Here is a 26,620-nt window from a genome sequence, read left to right as displayed (position 1 = left end):
ATAAGTACATATGACTTTCTGTCATTCATACTATCTTTGCCTGAACTGCTTTTTAATCTTTATTTTTTCTGAGTAGTAAAATAATCCATATTCTAATTAAAGCATTCAAATATTGCAGACTCTTCGATGTATATTCCTCTAAAATGCTTTCTAGGCACATGTTACCATATGTATAGAATTATATAGAATTACAAAATCAGGTTCTCATCATACAGTCTTCTTTGTCACTTGCTCTTTTTACTTAACATCTTGGACATTTTCCCCATTTGAATACATGAAGATATACTTAATTTTTAATTTTAAGGCAGAGAAAGACAAACATCACATGATCTCACTTATATGTGGAATCTAAAGAACTTAATAGACTGATGAACAAAATAGATTCAGTGCCATGGAAGCACGGATCAGACTGAGGAATCTCGGAGGGAAGGTGGGGGTGGGTGGGTGGGAGAGATTAAACAAAGAACTAATATGCACATATGCACAACCCATGGACACAGGAGGGGAGTAGGGGAGGGGTAAAAGGGGTCAATAGGGAGAAAAAGGGGACATCGGTAATATTTTGAACAATAAAAATAAATAAATAATTCAATAAAATTAAAAAAAAATTAATTGTGGTAAAACACAACAAAGTTTACCATTTTAGTAATTTTCAGTGTACAGTTCAGTAGTGTTAAGTACATTCATATTGTTGTGCACCCTACCTGATTATTTTGAATGTCTATATAGCATACCATTATATGGACAAAATTTTTAATTGAAAGTTTTTAATTGAAAATTTTTAACTATATTTTTAGCATTTTAAAATAAGAGTTTTCTTATGAAGAGATGAAGTGAAAAAACCTGTGCTAGTGAGCAAGACTGTTTGGGAAGGCGGAGAGGGAGGCACTCCTTGAAATGGAGCCAGAGGAACATTTCTTTGTTAAGGAAACTTGTCGCTGTGAAGTGTGGTTTTGAATAAGAGCCTGGGAGAGGAAGGCAAACAGGAAATAGGTCTTACATTCCAAGTAAAACAGCCTTTGAACTTGGAGAGGTCCTCATGCTCTGCTCAACACCCAAAATGAAAGAGAAAATGATGGATGACAGAGGATGATGAAAATCTTGCTGAGCCATCTGTGTCCACATGGAGTTAAAAGTTCAGTATTTTCAAGATTCAATTGCAATCACAACAGCAAAGAAAAAAATAATCTATTTTAAATATGTATGTGACAGAATGCTTGTACATCTACAAGAAAATTAGGGTAAACCCAGTCAAGATTATTTATTAATCTAAATTTTCTATTGTTTGGTGCTGTTATGAGGCATTATTAATAACTTGCTTTTGTCTATGAATATTCTCAAACTACTGCTTTTTATTGGAGTCCCTGCAAGGACAGAAATGTGAAAATGACTCACTAGCTTAAATTTCCAAACCAAGTGAAACTCATGGGTCAAAATGTTCAATAAAGCTAAAACATATCTAACAAAATTGCTTTTGCCATTTAACATTTATAAGTAAACATAAATTCATGAAATCTATCTCTTTCTTTATAGCAGTGAAGATTCTGCATGCAGCAACCAAAGAGAAAGAAATGTTGGGGATCACAGCGCCTCAAAGATGTCATGGTATATCAAATTCAGATAGTCCTTTACACCCAGGATTTGCTTCTATTTGCAGGAAAACTAACCAAATTTCCAATAATTTTGCAACTAGACTTTACATTTAAAGTAAATATAACCCCCCCCCCCAAATCTATGTAGTTTGCCTCTCTGAACCCGTAAGTTGGTCTGAATTGATAACTTGTGGGTTACTGTCTCCCTCACTCTGATTTTTCCCATCCATCATTCACGGTATATACTGATGTTAGCATGAACACTAATATGCCTGGCTCAGACATCTCTAGAAGGAGGAAAAATAACCTAGAGTTGAATAACTCTTCTCTAAGAATAGCTCTAAACACAACCCAAGATTTTTTTAAAATTTAACTTTATACTACAGCTACCCCTGAAGGCATCTTCATCTATTTCATGAGCCCACTTTTCAGAAAGACTCAAAGAAGTCCACATTCCTGGGGGCCTGCTGGGAATTTCTTGTATCAAACAGCCATTTTCTCATTAAACTGAGCATGAACTCAACTACTGAGTCAATCTCTCTCCACTTTGCTGATACCTTCCCAAGTGCAGAAAGGGAAATCTCACAGTCTACATTTTATTTACATGCATGAAAGCAGGGTGGGATTTGATACTGCACTGCTAGGTACTTGGATTATTTCTTGTGTGTGTGTTCTTTGTGTGTGTGTGTGTTTGTTCATGTTGATTCCTCTCTTCTTAAGGGGAGTCCCTGAGTCAAGTTCATCTGAAGAAGAGGAAAACCTGGATGACTATGAGTGAGTTTTGAAAGTTCTCTATGTTCCTCTAAAACTAGACGGAGGTGTTTCTATTGTATTTTAGAGATCACCTAGAAGGAAGTCAAAAGTTCTTAAATAGCATCCCACTTAAAATACAGATATGCAGGACCCACCCCAGAATCATAATTGGGTGGTGGAGATTCAGGAATCAGTATTTTTGAAAAGTTCCTCAGGTGATTCTCTGGAGCGGACAGGTTTGAAATCCCTGATCTAGGCCAATGCTTCATTTTACAGGTTAGAAAGCTGAGTGACAAATTTTGTAATTAAACATTATTAACTGATGAATATGGAATTCTTTCCTATTGCAGCTGGTTTGCAGGTAACATCTCCAGGTCACAATCTGAACAGTTACTGAGACAAAAGGTAAATAATCTGGTCTTTAAAATACCTCCTAAGGATCTCTTTCTATTGTTGGGTCCAGAGGGTAACTCACTTCTCATGGAAACCTTAGTGCTAATTATACAGTCACACCATCATAGTGTTGGTTATCCAGCGTAGAGGTTACCAGGCCCTTCACATATAGCCGCTTCCTCTGTTTCCATGATCTATTTCTGTATAATAACCACTTTAAAAATTAGTGGCTTGAAACACTTATGACTTCTCAAAATTCTGTGAGTGGTTCAGCTGGCTCAGCAGTTCTTCTGCAGGTGTGGTGCAGGGTCACTCGTGTGGCTGCACTAGGCTGGTGGGTGCAGTCACTGGGAGGGGAGGTCAGCTGAGGCAGTCAGCCTGGGTGCCACAGTTCTCCATGCGGCTAACCTGGGCGTCCTTCCAGCATGGCAATCTCAAGGCAGTGGCTGAAAGGATGAGTCTCAGTTCAGCGCAAGTACTCTCAAGTCTCTGTTTTTGTCATGTTTGCTAATGTCCCATTGGCCAAAGCAACGGCCCAGCCAACAGGCACTGTGGGAGGGGACTACACTGGGCCTGGGTACAGAATGATGATTTATTGGGGGCCATCTATGGAACAGTCAACCTCAGCCCCATCACTTCTCATTAGCACCTAAACTACGATAAAGCAGATGTAATAAATAAATCTACATGATTTTATTACTAATTGTTATGGAATTATCAATAGCAAACTCTCTTGACTTACAAAATGACATTTTGATATAGTTCAACCATATATAACTGATGAGAATGTGATGACCTCACTAGCTTGGTGTTTTGTCACAATCCCAGTTTAGTTTATTATCTGCTCTTTCTGAGTTGGGATCAGTTTAGAATTAGCACAAGTCATTAAGAAAGACAAGTTGAGCATTGAACTTAAATAATTAGTTCTACATCTTTGGTTTTCTAAAACCTTCTAAGAGCATGATATTATATGTGGTTTTAAATTTTATTCCTGAAAAATTAAAACATTAGGCTTACATAAATACAAAATAGAAAAAATTATCAGAGAGGGATAAAAGTTAACTGGAAAAGAAGAGTTGAAGCACATGGGGGTAGATCTGTAAAGAAACAGAAAAAGAAGAAAGCTAAACTGTGGGTTCCCTCTGTGCCAGTTTTAATCTGTACCATCAATGAGATTAAAGTGAATCTAAAACATCTATTTTCCTACCACCTACCAGGAAAAGTCTCTTCAAGGATAATAAAAATGTTTTCTCTTTCTTCTACATTTGCCTTCCTTTTCAGGGAAAAGAAGGAGCATTTATGGTTAGAAATTCCAGCCAGGCGGGAATGTATACAGTGTCTTTATTTAGTAAAGCTGTGAAGTAAGTATGACATGATTTATTTCTTTATCTTCTCGTGTATTCTTTGAATATGCTGGTCATTTAGTCATATATGTATTTTTGTAATAATTAAGGGATTAAAAAGTTATTTTATTTTGAGAATTTTTTTAACAGAATACCTGTCTCCAATCTGAGAGAATAGGATGTATTCTAAGCAGTGATCTGGCATTTTCCAATGCCAGAAGCCATGTCCCCAATGCATCTCATACGCTAGATTGCACATCTGGACGCTGGATAAAGCCAACCCAGTAAGAACTGGGAGAAGACTTGGTTCACTGAATATCAAAAGCTCCGTGGCCCTCTAGCCCTGCAGTTTTACGCAAACCGGATATCTGACGTCTTCCTAGTCAAATTTCTTGACACCAGATTTATTTTTGAAAGTGGCCAGGTAGAAAAATCAGCAAATGGATAAGTAATCAAATGAAAATAATCCAAATCAATGAATACGTAAGCCTTCTTTTATGAAACACCATCAATAGGCTTGAGTGAATTTTGTGCTACACCAAGAGCTGATTAGCCATTTGCAGCAAGAAAGTACCCTTTCTCTTTTTTATAACTGCAGTTTTAACTAGTCTGGCATTATAGCAGCAACAATTTATGAACAGCTTCTTATGTGCCAAGCATAGTGCAGATTGATATGTATATAATCTCACCCAGACTTTGTAACAACCAGATAAGATAGCCAGCAAGCAGTAGAATTGGACTCAAAGTCCAGCTCTTAACATACTCTCAAGTCTAAAACAGACATATTATTCCTGGTTAGCCTAAATCAGAGGGCATCTATTCACCACTATTTTCTAAAAGTAGAACAAAAGAAAAAAATGTTTTATGTACAAAAGGTACAATTTCACATGAGGAATTAAAGGACATCCCACCCACTCCATCCTGCTTGTTCTACTCCCCAAAAAGCCTCCTACCCTTACTTGGGGGAGAACACCCACGGCCTACTCCCCATTGCCTCCCACATTTTCATTTTCATTATTATCCTTAAAAAGAATTGATATTCAGAATAATGATCGTGAAGAATTGCAGGGCTTTCAATCATCAAAGGAAGACTCCAGCTTTATACTTACTAAGAAAGGAACAGTCTAGAAAGTTGGAATTTGATTGTATATGAATTCTGCATGTGCACAAAGGATGTGTTGAGCTCAGAGGGGAGTCCTCTTCCGTAATTACTGATTGTCACGGATACCTCCAGGAAAATACCAGATATCAAGACTGAGAAGCCCTCTCTGACTTCCCTCTCTGAAATCTGCAAACGCACCTAAAATAACCATTACGTAATGAAGCTTCAATTGTTTATTAAAAACATCCTAACAGTCTTTCTTTCTTACTAGTGATAAAAAAGGAACCGTCAAACATTACCACGTGCATACAAATGCTGAGAACAAATTGTACCTGGCAGAAAACTACTGTTTCGATTCCATCCCAAAGCTTATTCACTATCATCAACACAATTCAGCAGGTAATTTATTTTAGTTTTTCTTTTATGGGTCCTTCTTGATACATATCAATTTTCTTGGATATTACTGATTCTCCTAATATTCTTAATAATATAGGGAACCATGAAAGTAAGAAAAAAATGTTCTCAAGCCCTATACCTGCTGTTATTTTTAATCCACATTTCCTGGAATATACAAGGAACCTGCAATGCCAGAAAAAATTACATTGCGTGAGCTGAGTGACTTAGAAGTAGAGATTTTCTTTATAAAAATACTTGCAGGATTTTTTCTGCCTATAGAAGTTGATTGCAAAATTCAAACATTATAATTATGTCCATGGAGGTTATCTCTCTAGTGATGTACAAGTTGGTATCTGCTCTGACAGATTTTTTTCTATGCTGACATTAACACTTATTATTCATTATTTATGTATGTGTATATACATAAAGATATATTATATTTTTACTGAGATGAGATCATTCTCTGTGTGCCACTTTCCAGCTGCTTTCCTTACTCAACATGTCTAATAGGTCTTTCCATGCAAATACGTACAGCTTACGTTGGTCTATTTAAGAGCTACAGAGAATCCTATTATTGAATCACTCTGTAAGTTATTCACCTAACCCTGTACTGATTAGCAGTTGGATCATATCCTCAGCTTTCCCATTACAGTTGATGTTTTATTGCAGTCCTGCCCGCATAGCTCTGCGCACCAATATGAGTGTTTCTGTAGCCAAATTCCCTAGAAAGGGCATTTCTGAGGTAATGGTTAAGAACTTTTAAAATTCTGACCTTGTCAAATGCTTTTCAGAAAGGTACACTCCCATCAACAGCAACAGCCTTCATCCTCACCAGCACTGTGTACTATTACTCTTTTTAAATTTTGCCTAATCGACTGGCAAAACTGTATATAGAAATCCCTCTTAATGGAAGCGTTAACTAACCTGACTGCGGTCTTTCACAACACATACATGCCCCAGATCAGCACGTTATACCCCTTAAAGTTACATGTGTTATATGTCAGTAACATCTCAATAAACATAGAAAAAAAGAAGCTAAAAAGAAAAAGAAATGCCCTCTGAATGTCTTTTCCAGACTAGTGCCCCTTATAGGCAGCGACTGGATGAATTTCCAGCAGTGAGTAAAAATAAGCTGTGGGCTCAGAGTCAAATTCGTGCAACTCTGCCTAACCTCACTCCTCGCTTTGATTTTGGTTCCTACTTGTATTTTTCCTTTGTCCCAATTTCCTCAATTGTTTATTTTAACCTGTAGTGCCTCAAAAGTACCCCTTGGAAAGGAGTTGGATAAACAGACATCTCCAAGTGGGATGATTCCACTCCAGAGCATGCACGAGCAAACCCACAGGGTACAAGAAAACAGTAAAATGTTTATTTAGATTGGATTTTTAAATCTCATTCTCTTAACTTTTCTATTTGTGAGGATATTTCATGATTCACATAATATATCAATACAGCAGTAATTGTATAGATACATATTTTGGAGGAGTGCACTAATTTTTTTGCCAGTTAAAGGTGTAGGATTTAAAACATTTGAGGACCACCCATATAAAAAGTAAATAAATAATCTAGAAAAAGGAAGGAAACAAAAAGGACAACTGTGATGGTTCTCAGGCCTTGGAAAGCATCTTGCATTTAATTAAAGCAAGAAAGATATTTTTTGAATGAGTTCTTTCAAGCCACTATTAATACAATGATTATTTTATCCCAGTTTTACTATAACTTGATGTAAATAATTAAAATGACTTGATTATTTAAAGCAATTTTGCAATAGGTTTAATTTTTAAAAATTCAAGTGGTTTACTTTTTATTTTTTATCCTTCTGTACTGCTTGTATTATTGTTTTCTTTTTACCAAATATGTGTGCTGTGTTTATACATATTTGAATACAGGACTATAAAAGATAGCAAAATAAAAATGAGAAATGTTTTAAGTGAAAGATTCTATCAAGCAACTAACTTTGATGGGATTTTCAAAATCACATAAAGTGGTTTTACTCTTTTAATTTTTGCTTTATATTGAGCTAATTAGTCAAGTCAAGTAAACCAATATAACTACAGGATGAATATGATCAGAAGGGATTCTCACTCTGCATCTCAACATGCTGAATTCTGTGCTTTTCCAGCTGCTCTGGAGAGAGCATAAGCAGAGGTGTGAACCGATGTGACGTGATGTGACGTGACGTGACGTGACGTGATGATGTGATGATATGATGTTGATTCTGTTGCAGGCATGATCACACGACTCCGCCACCCTGTGTCAACCAAAGCCAACAAGGTCCCCACCTCCGTGTCCTTGGGAAGTGGTATGGACATACCCTTGGGCTCTTAAACTCTACTTCCCAGCATTTTTTGGTTAAAATATACATATATTGCTAATTCACTGAAAGAAAAAATAGGGAAGAAAGGAAGGAGGTCCTTGTAAGATTGTGCCAGGGAGGGCTTCAGCTCTCATATATTTGCTCATTTGCTAAAAACAAATAACAAAAACAAAAAACAAAAAACCCTCTTCTCTCCTCCCAACCTAACTCTGTAATCTCTCCAGAATTTGACAAAAAGATTGCCAAAGTTTTTCTCTAATTAGACCCGATCATCAGCCTCTAGAACCCCATTGCCTGTCCGTTCTCCTTCCAGGATTCTGTGCCTGCTCAGGGGAGCCAGTTTTCAACCTTGTGTATTTAGGATAATGACATCCACCCAGGTCACAGTTTAATTTGTTTTATAAGAAAATATAATTATATTTTACCAAGCTAAGAGCATCAGCGTATTTTGACACTGAGCCTTTCTTTCCTGTTCATAACTGTAGCTGCTTCAGGCCAATAATGCCCTGTTGGTATTATCATATGACCTAACAGGCCATAAGACCACATCACCAGGGGTTTTTCAAGTGGTCAACTTAAACGAAAAAGTCCTGCTGTTCTTCATATTGTCGGTGTGATGCTCCTGTTGGGGGGAGACCGCTGGGAAGCTGTTAGCCCCGCACCTCCTGTTCCCACCCTGAAGCGCGGGTCTCGCCTCGCCAGGAGTCTGGGAGCTGCAGCGAGAGGAGCTCGCCCTGCTGAAGGAGCTGGGCAGCGGCCAGTTCGGGGTGGTCCACCTGGGCAAGTGGAAGGGGCGGTACGACGTCGCCGTCAAGACCATCAAGGAGGGCTCCATGTCAGAGGACGAGTTCTTCCAGGAGGCGCAGACCATGATGTGAGTTTCTCCGGGCGAGAGGCAGGCTAGCCCGCACCGTGGGGGCGCTCATGCCAACAGGCCCGGAGCGAGAGTCCGCGTGTCATAGATGTAAATGCTTAGAAGTTATAAATCAAGTTAGCACACTATTAAACGAAATCGGCTCTGTGCCCCTCCTCTGACGAGTATACCTCCGTAACAGCCTAAAAGGCTATATTGGAATTCAGAATTCTGGAGACTACATGGCCCCCCAAAGTCCCCCACTCCCCTTCCTCCTCCAGACCTCGGCTCTGTGCAAACATAGCATTCCGTGCATACAAGAGCCCTCTGTGTCAGGTAGGCACACCAACACTGAGGCTCTCTTCTGGGGGACAGACCCTAAAAGAGTACGCACAGGTCCTGGCAGAGGCCTCAGGGCTATGTGGACAGGAGATTACAGAGCCCGGTACCCCAAGGGTGATGGGGAAAGGGATGTGTGGGTTCCGAGCGAGCATGTCTCCTTGGCAGAATTGTCGGGAAGCAGAGGAACTATGTGAATATAAGCCTTTGGCTAGGGCTGGCTTCATGCGCATGCAACCTGCACAGTGTTGAGAGCCCCGCCCTTAGAAGGGCTCCGTGCTTGGTTTCGGGCTCTGCTGTTACCATCCTGAAATTCTTAATAATTCTTAAATAAGCACCCCTGCAATTTCACTGTGCTCTGGTTCCTGCAAATTATGCAGCTCATTCTGCTTTTGGCAATTCAACTGTTACAAAACTGGCTAGGGGGCCCTGATGTCCTCTTTTTGTAGGACAGAAAAATCTGGCAGCAACTCCCTTAGGCTCATGGTGTAACCCCCATGTCCTGGTGAAACTTTAAAACACATTTTTTGCTATTAGAGGTTAGTAATCAAACAGAATCATAAAAACTCATTAACAAATCACCTAGTCATATAAAAGAGGTCAAACTATACCACAAGGGAAAATGTTAAATCCCACATGTAATGGTCAAATGAGGCCTATCAGGTTGGGGGTACCAGTTGGCATGGTGTTCCCACCATGTGCCCCCTGGTCAGTGAAAAAATTTATTCAAGGAACAGCTTTTATTGGGTGATGGATCTTTGTCCTGCTACAAGCCTTCCCTCTGAAGAGAGAATTGCAGAGTACTATGCAGGTCTCTACAGTTGCTGAAAGATACATAACATAACTGGGTTCATTGCCCTGAGTAAATAACTAAATATTTAATAACCTCTCAATTATTAAAACATTTAAAAGTTGACGTGTTAAATTTAGGTTTACTTTGCACATCTGTACATTAAAGAAACATCCTATAAATTGATAAGAATAAATTACACAAGTACAAGTTGATGAACATTGTAACAGCTTACTGTCCATCCATCATGACCTACCAGAAGTGCTATGTCATGTGGTTACTATTTTCTAAATCTATTACTGAAAAAATAATGTAACAATAATGTAAAATGAAAAATGACACCTAATCTTATTTCCCTAATATGGCAACTATTTTCATTTTGTCTATGCCCTTCATATTCAGATACAATTTCTTTTAGAATGAAATATTTAAACATGAAAGGTATATGCTCTTATATGGAAGTGTGCAATCTTAGGGTGTAGCTTCTTCCAAATCAGTCATGGAAGTTCTTAAGATGCCACTAGACTAAACAGCATTTCCAAAGCACCAGACCATTGGTCTGTAAACAAGTTGAACACAGCACCCAAAACCATTAAATTGCTACTGGGGTTGTCAATGTCCAATATGAGACAGCATTTTTTACCTCCAAAGGCTAATGCTTTCAGAATAAGATCCAAAACATTTTCCTCTTTTCTCTGTTCAAGTAGAAGGCGAGAATTGAAATGAACAAATATCTGAGAGTGAATCTTTTTCAGGATATCTGGAAAATGTAGTGTGGAAATTCAATACTTAACTTTGAAAATCTGTTGTTTCCAGGAAACTCAGCCATCCCAAGCTGGTGAAATTCTACGGAGTGTGCTCAAAGAGATACCCTATATACATAGTGACTGAATATATAACCAATGGCTGCTTGCTTAATTATCTGAAGAGTCATGGGAAAGGACTTGAACCCTACCAGCTCTTAGAAATGTGCTATGATGTGTGTGAAGGCATGGCCTTCTTGGAGAGCCACCAGTTCATACATCGGGACTTGGTAAGCAAAGCCACTGGAAACTCAAAGAAAGGAAAGAAGGCAATGCACAGTTCCCGCCTCCAGCAATGATGCCATTGGGAGGAACGGCAAGGGGGCTACTTTTGCTTTTATTTTGCTCACTGGTGACTTGCTTAAGCACATGACACTTTTATGATAAAAAAAAAAATCACAATTTCAAAATAAAATATTTGAAGTAAAGAAAGAATAGAAAGAGTAAAAGAAGCCATCAAGATCTATGTAGTTGTGTCGTGGTTTGAACGAAGAGATGGAAAGGAAAGACTTTGGTCAATTTAGTGTTTCTCAGAACCATTAAACTCAAGTTGACCCTAACTCTGGGAAGCGCTTAGTGCTAAAGCAGTCATTTAATACAATAACTGAAAATATAAAAACAGAGCCAGAAGGAAATGAAACTTGTGTGTGTCTCTGGGTCAGAAGGGGAGTGGGAAGTGTTCTGCTTGGTGTGCACTGGTATTTAGCTTTAGAGATTTTCTTGTGTTGAATAACAGACATGCCAGGCACACTAGGCAAGTGCATTCTGAGTCTCTGGTGCAGCATTAATACCTGGAGAGCGCATGTTACTGCAGGGTATCCTAGTGGTGGAGAGGGAGCCCCTAGAACTGATTTTTTTTCTTCTCGTTGAGGAGCTCAGGTTCTGTGTTTAATGTGTAATACCTTTTGTGTTTGACAAGGATGGGTGCCTGGGTGAAAATACTTATGGGAGCACATATTTATTTTGTAAAATTGAAAATTGCAAAGGGAATAAAAGACAACTCCTCAGCATTTGGGGTTTTGATAGACAATCAGATTTTCCTGGGAATTCTGCCAAAGAGAAGAAAAATTTCAGATTTTGTTTTTTATTGATTTCAGAAAGAGGAAGGGAGAGGGAGAGAGAGAGAGAAACATCAGTGATGAGAGAGTCATTGATCAGCTGCCTCCTGCACCCCCCCCCACTGGGGTTCGGGCCCACAACCCGGGAATGTGCCCTGACCGGGAATCGAACCCCGATCTCTTGGATTCTAGGTCGATGCTCAACCACTGAGCCAAGCTGGCCTGGTGAAAAATGTCAGATTTTGATGTCAGAAGATTCATGGTCACTTTTACTACTTGGTAATTTTGTTTTTTTCTCCAAAGGCTGCTCGGAACTGCTTGGTAGACAGTGATCTCTCTGTGAAAGTATCTGACTTTGGAATGACAAGGTAAGCCAGTTCCAAAGGGGCAACCAGTGAAAGAAGGATTCCCATTCTCATCTGCATGCCATCATAATTAAAGGCCCTGTGGAGATACAGAATGTGCTCTGAATTGGATGCTTAGAAACCTGGATCCCTCCCCCATACTACCTCTGACTAGCTATGAAACACGTTTCATATATTTCGTCACCTGTAAGGTGAAATTGTACTTTAGAATTAATGCAAAGCCCATTAGTTCTTTCAATACCCTGATAAATATCTTCTAAACTTAGAAATAAATTCCATGAAAGATCCTAAATATTTAAATATAACATGTTACAGCCAGATGATTTGGATAAATAATATGTGTAGATAGATAGATGATAGATAGATAGATAGATAGATGATAGATGATAGATAGATAGATAGATAGATAGATAGATAGATAGATAGATAGATAGATAGACAGATGATAGACAGATGATAGATAGATGATAGATAGATGATAGATAGATAGATAGATAGATAGATAGATAGATAGATAGATAGATAGATAGATAGATAGATAGATATAGATAGATGATAGATAGATAGATAGATGATAGATAGATAGATAGATAGATAGATAGATAGATAGATAGATAGATAGATAGATAGATAGATGATTGATAGATAGATAGATAGAGTCAATCAAGGCTCCTTTAGCCCTGTCTGATTTTTTTCATAATATATGTTCAAATGGGTAGAGCATTAGCACTAGGAAAATTTTGTTGTCATTAAATTTTCTTTATCACCAAGTAAGGCATGAAAGTAGACTCTGAGATTCTCTTGATGGGTGTTCTACCACCACTTCATCATTTGGAGAATCATTTTGATTATGATAGTAGCTTAAAAGAACCTTCCGTTCCCTAATTCTGAATCCTTATACTATTTAAGCCTTAAAGCCAATTTGCATGATTTTACGTAGAAAATGAAAACTTACATGCTGGTCTTTCCTTTGAACAAACGTTTATCGAGTTCCTACTAGACTCCTTGAGCTTGTGGGACATACTGATATGAATGGGATAGTTCCTGCCCTCAAAATGCCCATGGTTGGTCTAAAGGGCAAGCTCCTGACTTTGAGACAAAATACAGCTGTAAAATTGTTCTGACTCAATATAAACTCACATAATTCTGAGGAGGAATAATCTAAGCGATCTGAAGAGTTGACCAAGGCCGGCTCTGTATTTAGCAAACAAAGCCCTAAAACACCGTAGGAGGACCTGTTTCTTTACGTCTTCTCTAAAGTTTAGTATTAGGAGCTGCTCCTCTTCTGGGACCCTAAATATTGCAAGGTATCCCTTTAGCTGTGTGCTTCCCGCCACCACTGCAACCGCCGCACGCTGAGTCTCCCGCACTGACATTCCGAACGCGCAGCTCTCCCAAATGCAAAAGAGGCTGCTCTCTGTTCCTGAGGGCCGGGAGCAGCTCCCGGAGCGGGGCTGAATCCTCACCTTATTCTCAAAGTAGGAATATTGGCTATGATGCCAATATGTAGGGAATATACTTCAAGTTCTTTGTTGCTTAGGAAAAGGGGAGCACAAGCTCTTGCTTTGAATAAAGAATCCTGGGGGCCGTGCACCAGGCCCTTTTGGTCACAAAGCTGTGTGTCACATCATTCAGATGCCTGTGACTTAACTTGGTCCTGATGATTTGAAGGAAGGGTTAAGCTGTTAGCACACCCCAGCTGGGGGGTGCCAGTGTAGCTCTTGGGTGTCTTGTGGTGTCTGTAGAGCTGGAGAGGCCCAGGGAGGAAAGACCAGAAGGTCCTGTATATAATCCTATGAAGTTGTTATTCATTATTACTATTATTAATATTTCAAAGAATGACTTGCCAAACCAGCATTTTCTGACATTTCAAATTAACGGTAAAGTATGGTAAATATCTCTAACACGTTTTGGTGTGTAAAGTTTTCCTATAAATTATATCTAAAATTTCAGTTTCCTTCATTTTCATTTTCTTATTTTCTTATTTATGAGTCATTATTTGGTTTTCATGGGCAAATGTGTAGTGGCGAGCAGAGGTCTTCCCATTCTGCACAGCCAAGCAGCTTAAAGTCTGTGTTGATGTTCCCCCCACAGGTATGTTCTTGATGATCAGTATGTCAGCTCAGTAGGAACAAAGTTTCCGGTCAAGTGGTCGGCCCCAGAAGTGTTTCACTACTTCAAATACAGCAGCAAGTCAGACGTATGGGCATTCGGTAAGAATGTGGCCACACAGGCCCCGGCCCCATTTCACAAGCTGGCTTCCACAACAGGAAACCACAGAGTAGCAACATTCATTTTTAGCAAAAGCCCTGAGCACTTACAAAATTACCTGTAGACAAGCAAGAGGTAGAAGATGATGATCTTTCCTTGGGTTGGTATTATGATGTCTGCTACATGTTCTATAATTTCCATCCTGCTACCACTTATCTTATAAAAGCTCTTCTACTGAAGATTTCCAACAATTTTTAAAAAGGAGTCATTGAAAATGAAAACTGTGTTTGCATGAAGTCCAAAACACTGAAGGGTTTACAACGGAGTCATCAACTTTCGGCATGAAAACAGCCATCATAACCATTCCCTTCTGAACTGACCAATTTAGGGGCCATGCCGGATGTAAAAACCAAATATGACTCAGTGCTCTCTTTGGCCCATACCAATTTCAACTAGTGTCCTCATTAAAATTCATAATTTAGATCAGGGATGAGCAAGCCACAGCCCAAGACCAAATCCAGTGGCCAGTTTCTGTAACTAAAGTTTTCTTGGTGGCCGGCCATGCCTGTTTCTGTATTGTCTCTAGCTGATTTTGTGCAACACCAGCAGAGCAGAGTAGTTGCCATAGATACTGCATGATCCCCAAAACCTAAAATACTCCCTATGTGACCCTTCGCAGAAAAGATTGCTCACCTCTATTTTATTAAAAGATCTATATTGAAATTTAGTAAAGGTAATTACAAAACTGAAATAATTCTTAAATTGTTATTTTGTACATTTGCTGATATTTTTCTACATTGTGAAGGATGTCAGAACTGTTTACAATCACTGTCAGATGGATCCTGAATAAATAATCCAAATTATTATCAAGCTTAGAATGTATTAAATCCAACTAAGACCTATTTCATGCTTGTCTTAGTCCTTAAGCCTAAGTTGACTTTCTACATGACATCTATAAGACTGCCTTTAAAAAACAACATTTAGTCATAGACACGGACAGTGTGGTGATTGTGGAGGGGGAGGGGTGGGTAGAGGTGGAAGAGGGTATGGGGGGGATAAATGGTGATGGAAAATGTGAAGAAAAAAATAGAAAAAAAGAAACAAAAGGATAAAGAAAAAATTTTAAATAAAAAGCAAAATTTAGTTAGGCATTTATTTTTCTATACGACAGAATTTTTTTAAAATAATTATTCCTTTAGTAAAAGTGGTATTGTTCATTGTAAAAAATAATAATAATAATCATCCAGTGTATACAGAAAAAGGAAAAGCCACAAAAATAGCATTTTGGTGAATACTTGATATCATTTTGTGATTAACTTGTCAAAATTAGTTTCAATCTCCTTGTTACAATTGATATGCCTTGTGAAAGATATTTTTAAAAATCAGTATGCTTACTCAATAGTCCCACTTCGTTTTTGACCAAAAATTGCACTATCTAGCTTGATTACTCATCCTTACACCAGAACTTGGTTCCCAACATTTTCTGGCAGTTTCCAAAAACTAAATTCATTCTTAAATAATTTGTCCCCAATAAAGATATTCAAAATGAACCAGTTGTGGTTCTAGAACAATTTTCTTCCTTCTTACATATAGGATGTTCCAAAAAATGTATACACACTTTGAATAATTATTAATTCCAATGGGTTAAATCTTAAAAGAAAGAAATATCCATCGAGCTATCAAAAGTATTTGTGTATACATTTTGGGTGGACACCCTGTATTTCTGGTTTTCCAACAGTCAGCCAGCTTCAAAACCTCGGCTATGAGGATGATGGCAAATGGCCACCATTCAGAGAGCAGTTAAAATGGCCTGTGCTCTTTTAAGTGCTCTGCATGTTTTATCCTATTTAATCCTCATGGTGACTACACGGTGTGCAAACATCTGCATATGATAGACAGGGAACCTGACCGAGAAGGGTAAGAAACTTGCCCGCCCTGTAAGTGGCAGAACAGGGCCTCAGAGGCCATGTCTGCCTGACCCCAAGTGCCAGCCTGTTGACCACCATGACCAGATCTCAGCTATGGGGCCCATGATGCTGTTGATGGGGGACTATGGACACCCCGAAACCAAACACAGAGACGCTGTGCATCCATTTTCCCAAGGGAGAGCCAGTGGCTTTTATCCCATCCTCAGAAGGATACCTCACTCACAAAATATTATGAACCACTGTGGCAAAAAGAAAAGGAGAAATGCTCTCGATTTTATCTTTAAATTTCCACCGAAAGGTGATCTGATTGTGCAATGAAATTGTTGCCCAGCTGCCGAGGCAGAGAGAAAGGGAGGGCGATGGCTCCAATGAGCCACTCCTAAGGGCCGGAGCAGGATAAGTGTGTGGCTTTGCCGAGGCCCCAGCCGCTTCCCTGGAGCAGCCCAGGAATGTTGGCCCCAAGTAGCTCCCCCGGCAGCTGCCCTTGATATGTCCCCGTTTCCCAGCCGAAACGGGCCAGCGCATCCCCGGAAACGCGCAGTCCCCGGGCTCCAGTGATGGTCCAGACGCGCCCCCACGCGTTGTCCCTCCTGCCGGGACTCACCTCCCAGGGCCCCTCGCTCTCCGCGTGGCCTCGCAAGCCGGCCGGTGGGGCTCGTCCAACAAACCGCGCCTTCTCACGTGCCTTCTCACGTGCCCTCTCACGTGCCTTCTCACGTGCCCTCTCACGTGCCCTCTCACGTGCCCTCTCACGTGCCCTCTCACGTGCCTTCTCTTGCCGGCTGTGCGCTGCAGGGATCCTGATGTGGGAAGTGTTCAGCCTGGGGAAGCAGCCCTACGACCTGTACGACAACTCCCAGGTGGTTGTGAAGGTGTCCCAGGGTCACAGGCTGTACCGGCCCAAGCTGGCGTCGGACACCATCTACCAGATCATGTACAGCTGCTGGCATGAGGCAAGTGCACCCCGGGGCAGCTGGGGGCCGGGTCGCCACTACACCGAACACTGTTGAGGGGGCACCGGCTACGGATCCGGGGGCAATGGCCCTGGGCCTCTGCTCTCAAGTGTTTGTCACTGAAAACAAGCAATGCAGGTGCCAAGGATTTAACGAACAACTTACGTTCAGCACCGTGTACAAACCTTATAAATCTCAGCCTGTTTGTTCAGCAGGGAGCACGCGAGGAGGTAGGTGCTGCCGTCCCGGCTCAAACTAGCAGGAGAAACAGACCCAGAGACGGCAAGTGGCTTGTCCAAAGCCGCTCCAGAGGCTGGCTGGCCACGCCTGGACTCACTTTTCTTAACCACACTATGGGGTCTCTCCTCCAGTAGAAAACGTGGAGAGCTTATAACCACGTGCAGAGAACATATAAGGGACATGATTCCATTCTCTCCCACGCTTCCCAAATACTGAATGGGAGCGCTCCATGCCGAATAAGAGTATCTTTTGGGGTACACATGGAGCTGAAATGGCAGATTGATTTGGCCTCGCAGAACTCAGTCTTTACACACACACACACACACACACACTGTGGGACTGAAAACACCGAGCAGCTAAGAATTATACATATTCTACATGCACAATATAACCACAGACAAGCACAGGACTTACTGCCGTCGCCTGCCGGTTGAAGAAGAGTAAAGAAGGGGTGTTGAGTCAAAGCCAGGCTTCCTTGGCCCTCCACACTCCAGCTCCAGGGCCCAGGACTGCCCCACCAGGCGGACAGGGGGCCCCGAAAAGGAAGGAGCTGCCTCGTTTCCACAGCCGCCCCGCACAAGCCTGTGAATTACGGCAGAACCCATGGGGGGGGGGGGGGGTGCGCAGACATCCCCAGGTGAAGGTTCTGCGTATAGTGAGCATTTGGTAAATGCTACTCTCCCCTCATTTTTACATTTCATTTTGCAACTTTTGGAAAAACATTTGACAACTTTCACTAGATTCCAGTTTATCTTCCCTGTACTTCATCGCACCAAAAATAAGCATGTAAATATTTGTATGTGGTTTTTTAATCATTATTGTTGATTTCAGAGAGAGGAAGGGAGGGGGAGGGGGGAGACATCAGCGATGAGACGGGGCCATCGCTTACCGGCTTCCTGCACGCCCCCTACTGGAGACGGCCCGCAACAGCCGGGCCGTGGGTGCGGTTTAGTTTCCCTTCTTACCCGAAAAGCAGCAAATTGCTCTCCGCACGTGTTGCTCCTCTAGCAATGTGCCTGTTTTCCCACAATCTCACCACACGGACCATTGTCGAGCTTCTGAATTTCTGCCCATCGCAGAGATGAGAAATGGCACCTAGTGCAGCTTTCACATGCCGCTCTTTCATTATAAATGAGGTATATTTTTAAGGGCATTGGTATATCTTGCTGGGAACTATGTGTCTTGTCTTCGCTCTTTTTTCTATCAGGTTTTTGTTTGCCCCACCTCAACTTAAAAAAACCCTCTATAAAGTGATTGTATTTAGTTTATATTTTAGTTTGGCAAATTTGACATCTTTATTATACGGATTTGTCCTATTCAAGAACAAGCAATGTTTTTCCATGTGTTGAAGTCTGACTTTGTTATTTTTCAGCAGTGTTTAAAAGTTTTCTTTATTTAGGGGGCACATTTTTGTTAGTGTTTTATTTTCGTGTTCTTGCTACTGTAAGTGGGGTTTTCTCTTTCATTATATCTTCTAATTGGCTATTGTACATACACGTGAAGGATATTGATTTTGTATGTTAATTTTATATACTGCTCTCTTGGCGAATTCCTTTATTATTTGGGTTGGTTTTATCATTGATTCTCTTGGTTTTTCCAGGTATACAATCATATCTTATGCAAGCAAAGATACTTCCACTTTTTATTTTCTCTTTAGTAAAAATGTCTGTAGTGTTTCCATCTTTTAAAAGTTGCTAGCTTTAGAACTCGAGTATAAATATTTTATATATTTTACTTTTAATCACAACCTTCATAAACTAAACCAATGGATATTTTTCTTTTATTTAGCTTCCAGAAAAGCGTCCCACATTTCAGCAACTCCTATCTTCCATTGAACCGCTTCGGGAAAAAGACAAGCCTTGAAGAAGAAGCTGGGAGATCTGATGAGAATGAATATAAATGTTAGTCAACATCTTCATTCTTTTTGAGGAAAGTAGCAAGGCACAGATAACGTAATTTAGCTAGTTCTTCTTATTGGTATTCTGTGTGCGGTTTCTCTGTTATATTATCTAGAAATGAGCAAAGTAGGAAACAAAAGATTTCCTTGAAATTTAGGTCAAATTAGTAATTTCGTTTATGCTGCTCTTAATACTCTACATCCAAGCCTATAGCAGAAGCACATTTTCCGATTGCAATAGAGAGGGAATGTTCCATGTGTAAAGATTGAACAGAACTGAAAAGTTATTTGTTGGACATTTGTTCTTTTCCTTATATTGTCACTCATGATAATTAAATATGCTATTGCCTTCATGTTTCAGCGTTCTCAATCTTTAGCATGCATGAGAATCCAGTGGAGGGTCTATTAAAACACAGGTTCCTAGGAACTACCCCAGAGATTCTGGTAGAGCAGGTCTGAGTGCAGCCCGAGAATCTGCATTTTTAACAAGTGCCCAGATGTTCCTGTGCAGACAGTCAGAACTGCCCCGGGGACCTCATTATTAGCTGGTCCATAACTCAATCCAAATAGCACAATTCTCTTCTGATATCCAGATTAGAACAATGACTCTTTATGGCACCATGGACACAAATAGAAAACTAAAGTTCAACAATATTATTCCACAATATATTAACTATGTTTCCCATAGAGCAAATTTTAAAAGATGCTAAGTTATAATTCAGTGCCTTTTTCCTTACCCTTAACCATTAGCAATCTCAACTCAAGTGTAACCATGATCTTACAGCCAGAATTGATTAGATTGTTGCTTTCTATTCATTTTAAATCCTTGAGTTTGGGGCCCTGGGGCTTCGGGCCAGTTTTTAACTGATGTTTCTATTTCAGTCTTCCTTCTTGACACAGAGGTACAGAAGTATGAGTTTAGTTTCTCATGGCTATTATGAAAACATACTTTAGCTTTAAACTCTTCCTGGGAATGCCCTCCTTCACAGCCTGCTGCTGAACCCATGGGTTTTCATCTGTAAGTTAACAATCTCCCTTAAGAGACATTCACACCCTTTCTTACCCCACTCACCCCCTCACCCCCCAGCTATTTCAAATTATCCCTCTTAGTTATGTTTCTTGACATTTAAATAATGATTATTTTATTTTCAGCACAATGACTTATGATAATAGTCTTCTATTTTTTTACAGAGGTACACAAATCTCAATTTATAATGAAATGGAACTTTAAAAATAACCACTAGGATATTTATACATTCAGCAAGCATTTATTTAGCATGTTCTGGGTGCCAGGTTCTTTCCTACCGGAGGGGAAAGAAGGAACAAGTAACAGCCCCTCCTCCTCAGTGGCTCACAGACAGGTGGCAGTGCCAGCCTTGCTGGGCGCTCTGATTTTGTCCACAAGGGACTGCAGCACAGGCTGTGACTCTCCCAAACTAGGTCTTTCTGCCCCCTACCCCTTGAAAGTTGATTTCCTTTTTTCTTTTTCTTTTTATGTATTGGATCTTCTAAAAATCATCACCCTTACATGCTTGTTGCAAAAATTCAAACGATACCGAATTGTCTACTATGAAAGGATGCCAAAGCCTGGCCTAGAAGCCTGGCTCCAAAAATCAAGGCAAGGAAGATTTTAATGTAGAGGTTTATCAGAAAATAACTCCAGTGATACTAGGGGGAGCCAGGTAAAGGAATAATATTCATACTATTTAAAACATGCATAATAACTTTTAAATGCTTTTTAACTGTGTTTAGTGGTGATACCTGGCATTAATTGTTGTTTTAAACCAGGGAGCTGCTTACACTTCTTGGAAGTGAAGAAAATGTTCATTCTCCCCTGACTTGGCTAACTGACTCACATGTCTATAGAATTATTAAGAACAAAGTTATCTAACATTATGCTGATCACCACGCAGAGTGAGTTGATGGGTAGAGCTTGGATATTTCCATCTATTTAATCTATTTTAAATCATTCTGCAGGTATGCAGTGTCTGCTGTGCTCAGTACTGGGCTGGGGCCCTGAGATATATGTAAAAGCAGCATCAGGTTTGGTTCCTAACCTAAGGGTGTGTATCATCTTAACACGACTCTTCTTAGACTGAACTTATAATTGCTTCATACAATAAATAAATTGAAGAAATTGGGATACATTCCAAGACATTTGGGAGGCCAAGGGTCCCAGACATTCAAACAGCAACCTTGTCCCTAGAAGTGAAAAGCAGACAGAATCCACAGAAGCCTCAGTACATAAGAACCCATGAGACCACAGGAGTGTGCAAATCTAGTATTTATTGAGTGTCTACTTTGTGCTCAGTGTTACTCAGACATTGTGGGTGAATACAAAAGATTTAAGAGGTTGGGTGCCCACTTCAGAGGGTCTCATGCAGTTGGGGTTTCTATTCACTCCACGGTTAGAGAACAACGGAAGTGAGTTTGTACCAGGTGTGCTGGGTGGAGGGCGTCTTGGAGGCCCCGGGAGATGATGAAGTAGCTTGGAAGTGAGAAGGCAACGTCTTCCGACACGCCCTGGTTTCTTCTCTCTTCTTTAGACTTGTCACCCCGAGGAAGACATGATCTAGTCCAATCATCACTGGGCAAGTCACTATAGTACTTAGATTAAGTTGATGTGAAGAGAACGTGTCATCCTTTACACTTGAATTAAAATAAAGTTGACAATGTGTGTCATTGTCAATCCCTGCGGCTCCATCAGTTCAGTGGACTGTTCTGAAAAGCCAGCCAGCCAGACTCCATGCAAGGCTCTTACACTGAATCCTCCCGCCCTATAAGCCTTTTGGGTTTTTATTCAACTCCAGCAACACAACAGATATTTGCATTTCCATTACCCCTGAACAACCTGGGAGGCCAAAGACACACTTTCTCTATTATTCTCAAAGATAAATCTCTCTTTTAGGAAACAGATGAGAAGTGAAATTTTGAGACAGAAGTAAATACTGTACTAAAAGCAATGCAAGAGGCCCTCTCGTCAGCGTGTCTTATTTGGACAACCTTCCTGAACAGAGGCATGGTTTTGATGTTTAATGACATCTTTATAATCTCATATTTTCTGTAATGTGAAATTAACATTTACATATAATAAAATCACCTTAAGGGGAAACAAAATTGATTTTTCTAAAATGAAGTCTGAACATCATCAGCACTTTGGAATCCTGGATTATTTTCTCCTTTACTCAGATTCACAGAAGAATAAGGATTTTCTTCACTTCTTGCTTGATTTTTCCTGTTAAATAAAATGAAGCCACCTTAATATAGTGATGTTAGAATGACAGTGCCTCCTTTGGACCCCCCTGGGTCCAGGCACCTTTTACATCTCAACATCACTGGTATATTTGTTTGTGTATCAGTCCCCTATTGATGGACTATAAACACCTGAAGACCATGGGGTTCACTTCTTTAGCTCCAAGATTGTCACCTTGGCTGGCAGAGTGTGAGAGACTAGTTAGGATTTGAACTCTGGAATTAGAGAGAGGAGGTCTCTGTGCTTCAGTTTGCCTGTTCAGGAAATGATGCAATTATGTGGAGACAATGAAATAATGCTGGCACATCACTGACAGTAAGTACCTAGCATATAATCCTCAATAAATATTAACCGCTACTGTTATTTTTAGGAACTCAGTAGTCATTTAGCAAATCATCTCATATTAAAGAGCTTCCCTGCTATATTAGCAATTTCCAAAGTATAAAGCTCAGGGTAGGGCGCTGGCCAGTCTGGCTCAGTTGTTAGAGTGTTGGCCCGCGGACTGCAGGGTCCCGGGTTCAGTTCTGGCCAAGGGCACGCGCCGCAGTTGCAGGCTCCATCCCTGGCCCTGGTTGGGGCACGCAGGAGGCAACCAGTCCATGTTTCTCTCTCTCTCTCTCTCTCCCTTCCACTCTCTCTGAAAAGCAGTAGAAAAAATATCCTCTGGATGATTTAAAAAAAAAAAAAAATCAGGGTAGGGCAGCTTTGCAGTATAACAACCAGCTTTGGAAACTGGGTATATATCCTAATCTGTTACTCATTAGCTGTGTAAACTTGAGAAAGTTACTTGGCTTTTCTGAATCTCAGTTTTACATATACATGGAAACAGTTACACATTTACATCACAGGCTTGCTGAAAACATCAATGTACGAAACTACTAAGCAGGGTGGCCGGTCTTATTTTTCTGTGCACCTTCTATTTACATAGTGTGTGGCATGAAGGAGGTGTCCCCCAATAATGTATTTAATGAATTAACTTTGGAATAGTATCTCATATGCAAATTTTCAGTATGTAGAAGAGTGCTTCTCAAACTCTACTGTGCATACAAATTACCTGGGGGCATTTACTAAAATGAAGATTCTGATACAACAGGTCTCCAAGAAATTGATAATTTTGGTTAGCTTTATAAAGGGAACTTGGAGGCAAAGAGTGACAGAGACTTTAAGTATCCTTTTGTATTTTTAAAAATTTTAACCATGTGGATGTATTCTATTTGATACTTAATTCTTTAAATGCAGCTACTTTGGGGAACTAAAAAACTCTGTAGTGAAGAAAAATGAGCGAACTAGATTAATGCATGTAAAAATCCCATCATTAACATGTTTAAACAACCTGAAGCGTACATAGACTTCTATTAGGTGCTACAACATGTTATTAACCTTAATTACATAAGCTCAACAAAAGTAAATGATTTCTCAAGACCAGGAAAAAATCTAGTGGCAGAGCAAGACTATAAAGCAGGTATTCAGTGATTAAAATCCTCAGTGAACTTGGATCTTCAACTCAAGAACTAATTAGCGGGTACCCGACCCATGAACTAAGAGGATGATAGTGAGTCTGCGCTACCCGAGGAGGAACGGAGATGATTAAAGAGTAGCTGTTCGAAGCAAACCTCCGAGCTCATTCCTGAATGTTGCACAGTTCAAACCTATCACAAATCCAGCCTCTAGGGTCATGTCTCGACCGAGGGGGGCCTCATCAGTAAGGATAATCCCCTGAGCTAGCCCACAGCTAAACTTGCAGTGCCTCTTGGCAGCAGGAAAATTCTGCTGTGGCCGGGATGGAGTTGGCCAGGGCCTGCTGGTGAACCCCAGGCTGGACCTCTGCTGTGTGGCAGGCCTTGCTAGGAAGGTGAAGCGCTGACGAAACGTGGCAATCATCCTGTACAACCTACCACTTACTGCAAAGTTTCCAATTAATTTTCCCTCAACTTTTCTGTTTTAGGATAGGTAAGTCTAAGAAAGGTCACTTACTTCTTTCGGTCTCTGATTCCTGTGAAGATGAGCGCAGCAATACCAATCACTACTACTCCCATCACGACCCCAAAAACAATCAGCCATATGGTGACAGGTGGCTGGTAAGGGGGTCCCAGTGTAGGCTGAATACCCAGAAACTCCAGGCTGTTGTCATCCAGGCGAAAAGCATCATTGATACGGCTCCGGGACATCCTATTCCCAAAAGCAAAACACTTAGGCAAAAAGGAACACTTAGGCGAAATAAAATGGTATGTAATTATTTACTCCTTATATCACTGCTCCTGAAAGGATTTGATAAGGCTTATCCTAAGCATGTACACCTTAAATAGCAATGAAATCAAAGCAGATCACCAAGTCCAAAGAAAGATATGAGTTTTAACAATTATGCACCTTTAATATCTTGCAACCTGGATTAGGTTTGGAAACAGCTTCACTGGATAATTGGTTGCAAGTGTGGAAACATGTAAATGGCTGGCATTTGTTCATTTGTGATGACTATGTTGCAAAGGCAAAGTTAGTATATTTAGCAAGAACTTCCCTTCTGTCAGGCTATGTCTACAATGACTTTATATCAAATAATGGAAAAGGGCAATTGACTACACCTCTTCTACAAATGAATCGGGTCCGGTACCCAGTTGTATTTTCCAAATAAAAGGTGTAGACGTTTGGAAGCAGCACTGGGAAGGAACGCAGGAAAGGGGATGGGACATGGCTGAATTTTATACATAAAAAAGGGTGAAGATTATTTTTAAAACAAAACAAAAAATAGTGAAGTGGAGAATATTCTGGATCGAAAACCAAAGTGTCTGGCATCGCAGCCTCCTACCCTTGAGTATAGTGCAGGTCAGGACATCAGAGCCAACCCAGGGAAGAAAAGAGGTCAGAGCAGAATTTGTTACAAGGGTTGCCATGTAACCCTTGGCAGCCTTAGCCTGAAGGTGTCTCAAGTCCTTCTGGAAACAGGAAGTGGGAGGTCCCCTGCGGCTCGCAGGAGCGCTGGGCTCTTTCATGATGATCTCAGCAGCACTTTTCCCCCAAACCGAGACAAGTCATTTGGAGGCAATCAGTGAGTCTCTGGGTGTGATTAGGTTGTACACCCACCTTAGCCAGATTTTCTAGGCACGGACACTGCCCAGCAGGTCTTAGTTCTGCTTCCAAAGATGAACAGCAGCTCAAGAGGGCCACCTAGCGAGTTTCCCCCTAGCAGGGTATCCTAAGCTTTTTAATATACAAGGGGAACCATCTACATCTACCCATTGAAACAGCTCAGGCAAATTGGGCAAGCTGTGCCTTCTAAATACTCACTGCCCACAGCGAGTCCCTCTCCACGTGTGGAGGCTAACCAATGTCTAAGGAAACCTATGCCTGCCTACTTTGTTTTAGACTTCAGTTAGGCAAATGAATCCTACATCAAAGTCCCCGTAGCAAATGATGGCAATACCTATGTCCCTTCCGCACTTAAACCATTTTCCATGAGTGATGGCCAGGCTTTCTTCAGCCAGTACCTGCTGCCTTTGCCTTAGGGAATTCTCAGGCCACAAGATTCTGCCCTGCTTGCTGGCTAGAAATTCTGGGGAATTCATATCATCTGCAAGCAGTTCTCAACCAATGACTGATGGGAGGTGGCGAATAAATACCCCAGCTCTGCTGGGACAATTTAGGTGCATATTCTACAGTCTCCCAGAATACCTCAGCAAAATGGAGCTCTAGTTGCCCATGGTGGTAACTTGCTCCATAACATGTGATGTGTTATCTTCCTTGCATTCTCTGTCTCCTGTCCACATTTCTCTACCAGTGCTTTTTGAGACCACCTCCCAAATAAACTACTCACACTCAAATCCTTGTCTAAGGGCCTGCATCTGGAGGAACTGAAATCAAGACAATTCCCTTGCTATGAGATCCTTCTGGAATAAAAATCCAAGTTTTTAAGATGAGGTAAAACATGTAAATGACTCAGACCAGTGCCAGGAACACAGTAAGAGCACACTCAATATTAGTTATGGTTGTTGTTGCATTTGTTAACCCCCTCAACCTCATAGTTTGAAAGTAAAATATCA

The 26,620-nt window shown here is 40.6% G+C and overlaps 2 protein-coding genes across 2 annotated transcripts in view; one reads left to right on the top strand and one right to left on the bottom strand.

Annotated features, from left to right (window-relative positions):
• Positions 1-19,660, top strand: part of BMX (BMX non-receptor tyrosine kinase) — a 42,847-nt gene extending 23,187 nt beyond the window's left edge. The window contains exons 8-19 of the mRNA XM_016202935.2: positions 1,534-1,605; positions 2,313-2,366; positions 2,696-2,750; positions 4,020-4,099; positions 5,455-5,582; positions 7,807-7,881; positions 8,599-8,770; positions 10,695-10,911; positions 12,043-12,107; positions 14,199-14,317; positions 17,039-17,196; positions 19,225-19,660. Of these exons, the coding sequence (XP_016058421.1) occupies positions 1,534-1,605; positions 2,313-2,366; positions 2,696-2,750; positions 4,020-4,099; positions 5,455-5,582; positions 7,807-7,881; positions 8,599-8,770; positions 10,695-10,911; positions 12,043-12,107; positions 14,199-14,317; positions 17,039-17,196; positions 19,225-19,299 (1,270 nt within the window). The 3' untranslated portion in view covers positions 19,300-19,660. The remainder of the gene's footprint in view (positions 1-1,533; positions 1,606-2,312; positions 2,367-2,695; positions 2,751-4,019; positions 4,100-5,454; positions 5,583-7,806; positions 7,882-8,598; positions 8,771-10,694; positions 10,912-12,042; positions 12,108-14,198; positions 14,318-17,038; positions 17,197-19,224) is intronic.
• Positions 19,661-21,602: 1,942 nt separating this feature from the next.
• ACE2 (angiotensin converting enzyme 2) overlaps positions 21,603-26,620 on the bottom strand; it is a 40,191-nt gene continuing 35,173 nt past the window's right edge. Inside the window, exons 17-18 of the mRNA XM_016202967.2 lie at positions 24,561-24,755; positions 21,603-22,568 (exon numbers count right to left, since the gene is read on the bottom strand). Coding sequence (XP_016058453.2) covers positions 22,460-22,568; positions 24,561-24,755 — 304 coding nt within the window. The 3' untranslated portion in view covers positions 21,603-22,459. The remainder of the gene's footprint in view (positions 22,569-24,560; positions 24,756-26,620) is intronic.

This window comes from Miniopterus natalensis, chromosome X, assembly GCF_054644295.1.
Source record: "Miniopterus natalensis isolate mMinNat1 chromosome X, mMinNat1.hap1, whole genome shotgun sequence".
Classification (NCBI taxonomy): Eukaryota; Metazoa; Chordata; class Mammalia; order Chiroptera; family Miniopteridae; genus Miniopterus; species Miniopterus natalensis.
Note: the sequence above shows the minus strand (reverse complement) of the source record. Positions and strands in the feature narration are given on the sequence as shown.